The sequence below is a fragment of the Kogia breviceps genome, chromosome 5 (genome assembly GCF_026419965.1).
Source record: "Kogia breviceps isolate mKogBre1 chromosome 5, mKogBre1 haplotype 1, whole genome shotgun sequence".
Taxonomy (NCBI): domain Eukaryota; kingdom Metazoa; phylum Chordata; class Mammalia; order Artiodactyla; family Physeteridae; genus Kogia; species Kogia breviceps.
The window spans coordinates 141,074,704-141,080,435 of NC_081314.1; the positions used below are offsets into that span (position 1 = coordinate 141,074,704).

The 5,732-nt window shown below is 47.5% G+C and overlaps 1 protein-coding gene across 1 annotated transcript; it reads right to left on the reverse strand.

The window, feature by feature from the left end:
* Nucleotides 1–2,411: 2,411 nt before the first annotated feature.
* Nucleotides 2,412–3,013, reverse strand: LOC131756976 (MICOS complex subunit MIC10-like). The gene is made up of 2 exons (XM_059064084.2): nt 2,825–3,013; nt 2,412–2,462 (listed from the first exon to the last, which is right to left on the reverse strand). The coding sequence occupies exons 1-2, from the start codon at nt 3,011–3,013 to the stop codon at nt 2,412–2,414; spliced, it is 240 nt and encodes a 79-aa protein (XP_058920067.1).
* Nucleotides 3,014–5,732: the final 2,719 nt, after the last annotated feature.

The window sequence follows — 5,732 nt, forward strand, 5'->3', positions numbered from 1 at the left end:
CGAACATTCATGTACAAAGATTTGTTTATCTGTTTTCTTTCTTTTCTTTTTTTTTTTTTTTGAGTATCTATTTTCAGTTATTTTGGGTATATACCTAGGAGTGAAATTGCTGGGTCATTATTACATTTTAATTAGAAGGATTCTCTTCTCTTCAAAATGTGTTGGTTACAATTTTCTGTGGCTTCCTGTAGGATTCCCATCCATCATTTCACACTTTCTCAATTATCCAGTCTCACCTACTTGAAATGCTCTCATAGAACCTATGGACTCTAAGGTGTGTGCTGGTAGAGTTTCTTACTCCTATAAGACCTGAGCCCTCATACACTGCTTTGGCTTTGCAGTGTTGTATTTCAGGAGTGGAAAAAGTAGATGGCTGAAATGGAAAAAGCACATAAAAGAGGAGGATTGCTATGCCAATGTGGCCTGGCCAACAAGGAAGGGTGGACAAGAGACTGAATTTAACTCAAGCTCCAAAGACAGCTTCTGAGCTGAGGCCTCTCCCAAGAATGTTTTTCAGTTGGGTAGGCTGCCAAGTGGTATAGGACCCAAGTAACTCTTGGTGCCCTTTTCCCTCCGCCCTCAGGTATGTGAAGTTGCTGAGGTAGCAGTCATTTACATGGTAGTATGAATCAATGCTGGTTTGCTGACTTCCGGGAGGGACTCATGCCTCCTGCCTTCCCTGATCCCCTCCAATTAAAACACAGACATATTTTCAGCCTAGGGCTGTACCAGGTCTCACACACATGACAGTGAATGAGATGGGCAAAATCTCTGCCCTGAAGGACCTGGAATCTAACAGAGGAGTCAGGAAAAAAATGCATGTGCAAATTAAGAAAACAATCACACATTCTGAGGAGGCCTATGAGAGGAGTTCACAGTGTGCTGAGACAGAGACTGACAAGGATTTAGGGCTGCTTTGGATGAGAAGGAGCCAGTTATTCTTTCTATATGATCTGGATTGTTTTTTCTCTCTGGGAATTTTTTTTTAAGGTCTTTGCTTCTTTTACTTTGATGTTCTGAAATTTCATGGGGATGTATCTCATTTAATAATGTAAATTTTCATTTATTCATTCTATGTGACACTTGTTAAGCCCTTTCAAATTTGGAAATTCATGTCTCCCTTCAGTTCCAGGAAATTTTTTTCATCATTTTTTTCCCACTCATCCATTTTCTTTATTGCTTTCAGGAACTCCTATTTGTCAGATGTTTGGCCTCCTACAATGTTTGGTGTCTTTCATATGTTTTATATGATGTTTTCTAGTTCATGGTGCCCTTTTATTTGTAATTTAATCTTTGCTACGCTCTGGAACATTTTCTCTACTATATGTTCCAATCCCTCTACTTAAATGTTAAAAATGTAATATTAGAAAAATTTTAACTTGAGAGCCTTTTCCATTTTCTTATCTTTCTCATGGCATTCTGTTGTGATGGATGAACTAAGATCCGGAATTCTCTGAGAATAGAGAATACAGATTTTAAAACCTTCTCTTCTCTTCCCTGAACTATCAGTTTCCTCTGGCGTCAGTTTTTTCTCCTTGTTTATCTTTTCTCTCTCTTTCATGCTGCAGGCTTTCCTCAAATGTCTGATGCTTCTCTGAAGTGTAAGGCAATACAGAAACTGGCAGGGAGTGCTATTTACATAAGCCGGATTTATCAAAGGAAAGCTTCCCTTTACCCAGAGGGAGTAGGGAGCTGGTTTTATCCCAAGGACTTCTCAAATGCCTGAAGTAGAAGCTGACACCTACACTACCTGCCTCTTCCCAGGTAATCATTCTCTCCCCAGACAGTTTGTTCACTTGCTTTAGGAGAACCTTCTGTATGTGTGTGGTAGGGCTGGGGGGAGTCAATACACAAGTAACCCCCTGCATTTTGCATTTTCACCTCCACTCTCCTCTTCCTCCTCTTCGTCAGCCTTCATGTTGAACATCCCTAGGGTCTGCCCAAGGTCAGGTCCATCTTTTTTTTTGCCTATTTTTGTTTATTTTATTTTATTTTTTGCGGTACGCGGGCCTCTCACTGTTGTGGCCTCTCCCGTTGCGGAGCACAGGCTCCGGACGCGCAGGCTCAGCGGCCACGACTCACGGGCCCAGCCGCTCCGCGGCACGTGGGATCTTCCCGGACCGGGGCGCGAACCCGTGTCCCCTGCATCGGCAGGCGGACTCTCAACCACTGCGCCACCAGGGAAGCCCTAACTTATTTCTTTTAAGACCACCTCCTTGTAATTTCTAGAGAGAAAATACAAAACAAGAAACAGACTTGGTTTCAAATACATAAACAGTGTGCTGGAGTTTAAAGCATTACTGATGACATTGTTACAGAAGAGTGTCAGCTCACTCCAGGGCACTTCAGTATTCCTGAGGAATACACATGATTTCTCTCTCCCTCCCACCGGGATGTGCTCAGATATTAAGTCACTGCTCCTGCTCTTTGACGTATTTCCCATGTAGAAGATATGGAGCCTGCAGCGGCGGGGGTGGGGGGGTGGGATGAACTGGGAGATTGGGATTGACATGTATACACTGATGTGTTTAAAATGGATGACTGTTAAGAACTTGCTGTATAAAAAAAATTTTTTTTTTAAAGGTTATGGGCTTCCCTGGTGGCGCAGTGGTTGAGAGTCCGCCTGCCGATGCAGGGGACGCGGGTTCGTGCCCCGGTCCGGGAAGATCCCACATGCCGCGGAGCGGCTGGGCCCGTGAGCCATGGCCGCTGAGCCTGCGCGTCCGGAGCCTGTGCTCTGCAACGGAAGAGGCCACAACAGTGAGAGGCCCGCGTACTGAAAAAAAAAAAAAAAAAAAAAAAGAAGAAGAAGATACGGAAACTGAAAATCATGCTGACAGTTGGAGTAGGAGGCCATTCCCAATCCCATTCCAGAACCAAAGGCTAATGGCCACATTCTTCTTTTAAAGAAGGTAAGAGAGAAAACAAGTCCTAATCCAAAACCAGTATCTATCTTCCCGATGGCATCTGCCAAGCACCAGTCCCACTTCCTGCTGAGCTCTGAATCCGACATGTTCCCCACCCTCAGTTCCAGCTTTCCGGACCGTCGGGCCCTGCGCTCAAGCCCCTGGGGCCCTTCTTCTTAACTGTAGATTCTCCACCTGTATTCTCAGCTGTGTCCACCACGACCATCACACTTGATATCGTCAATCCTTTAACTTTTAGCTGTTCACAGGTAGTGGTATCTCATTGTGGTTGAAACAGAACCAGATTTGATTTTTTAAAAAAGCAAAGGCAGGTGTTATTCTTATGCTTGGGTATTTTGGAGCAATTCACAATGCCTGCAAAGGTGAATGATGAATTTCATAGCAGAAATATCTATGGCGCTATGGATGGAAAAGAGACCATCCCTCCTGCTGAGAGGGTTGTCTGGGCAGAGGGCTGGGCTCAAGGACTCCCAAGTGCAGCACTGGGTCTCTCCCTTCCCACAACCTCTTCACTGTCCTGGGACCGCACTGCCCATGTTCAGCAAGGTCACAATGAGCTCCTCCCCAAGGCAGGCACCAGCTTCCCCGGACACCTGGTGAAGCCACTAGACCAAGACTCTCCAGTGATTTCCTGGCTGTTAAGTCCTGCCGTCTTGCTATTTATTATGCTGCATAGGAAACCTATGCAAATGCTTTATTTTGGAAAAATGCCTGGGATGACTCAAGCAACCCCAGATCCCTGCAGGAGCCCTGCTGGGACGGAAAGCTCGAGCCTGCCAATCATTTACTCAGCGGGGATGGGAGGGTGGCGAGCTTTTGAATAGCAAGTCCCTCAGGAGAAAAGAATTAAGGAGCATGTTGTGCTGAGCTTTCCTGGGGCAAAGCTGGCAGAGCAAGAGGTGCCATCATAATCCCAGGTGATCCGCCCCCAGGGGCTGGGCCCTCCCAGATTGGCGGGGTGACCTCCACTGGCCTTTCTCAGGCAGGAAATGGGCTGTTTGCTAATGCCTTTCCCCTGCCACACACACCTGTGAAAGCCAGTTGGTGGTGCTTTAAAATAATTTACTAGAATGAAATTTCTGTGTTTTCCTTTGGATATCTGCCCAGAAAATGGCTCTGTGCTTTTTGATTCAAGAAAAGGCTTCAAATATTACAGGACCTCAGATTTCAATTTCTCTCTCTCTGTCTCTCACAGACACACACACGCACACGCACACACACACACACTCCTGTGTCTCTTGGGTGGGAGTGAGGATACTATAGGAGAAGCGAGGTGGCTTTTTCTTTTAACCCTCAAAGTCTTAGTTAAACCTGTTTCACTCACTTGTCCCCCCACTGCAACCCCTGCCACCGGGACTTCCTCAGCCTGCTGCCCCCTCTCCCCACAGTGACTGTTCAGCCTCAGAGCATTGCCAGTTCTAACTTCATTTGCCTGAAATGGACGCTTCCTGAATAAGAAATGTGTGATGGGTTTGCCTTTGCTGTTGGCCTACTTCGGTTTAGCAAGCTGCCTCTCCAACCCTCCTGTGAGAGGACCAAGCAAACCGCAGCCAGTGGTCCCTGGCCTGAAACCCACGACTTGGGTATCAGGTGCCTGGTGCTTCTCCAGCCACCGGGAGGAGCTCCCTGTTCGGTTTCTCACTGATGGGAACCGTGCCTTTGGGGTGTTAAAAGGAAAGCCACGGGCCCCGGATAGCATCACTTGTGCTAAAAGCCCCTGATACCAAATCTGGTCAGCACCATCGCGTGGGTCCCCTTCATTCCCCTCCAACCCTCGCCAGAGGAAGAAGAGGCAATCTGTGTGATCAAACCCTTGTCATCCAATGCTCTGAGGTGACCTAAATGGGAAGGAAATCCAAAAAAGAGGGGATATATGTATATGTAGAGCTGATTCACTTTGCTGTACGGTAGAAACTAACACAACGTTGTAAAGCAACTGTACTCCGATAAAAATTTTTAAAAAACCCCCACAAACCCTTGTCATCGCCGCCCCCCCAAAGATATACTGACTTTAAAAGAATCCTTTCTTGGGCTTCCCTGGTGGCGCAGTGGTTGAGAGTCCGCCTGCCGATGCGGGGGTCACGGGTTCGTGCCCCGGTCCGGGAGCATCCCACGTGCCGCGGAGAGGCTGGACCCGTGAGCCGTGGCCGCCGCGCCTGCGCGTCCGGAGCCCTGGCCGCCGCGCCTGCGCGTCCGGGGCCATGGCCGCTGAGCCTGCGCGTTCGGAGCCTGCACATCCGGAGCCTGTGCTCCGCAACGGGAGAGGCCACAACAGTGAAAGGCCCGCGTACCGCAAAAAAAAAAAAAAAAAAAAAAAGAATCCTTTCTTTTCTCTTGCTAATAGCTTCCTCACCCCATCCTTCTGCCTATAAAACCTTCCATTATGCACAATCCCTCTGAACGTGCTTCTAGTTGCTAGCTGGGATGCTGCCTAACTCATGAATCGCCTAATAAAACCAATTAGATCTTTCAAATTTACTCGGTTGGATTTTGGTTTTTGACAGGAGTGGTACAATTCATCCCCTCAGGGCACTGAGACGGCGCTTCCTGCGCAAGTGACAGAAGTTCCAGGTTTATCACTGTGTTCATCGGACAAATAGAGGAAGGGGTGTTCTGAGAATTAATGGGGGGCCCAGGCTTGTGCTGTCTTCAGGACTGGTGCGCAGTCTCACCCTGCTGTCCTGCAGTCCCCAGCCCACATGTACACACTTAACACCCTCTGGGTCCCCGGGGAGCAATTAGGGATTATTTTCATGAACTATCGCTTACATGCAGAAGGAAAATTGAATTTCCGGTTGCATGAAT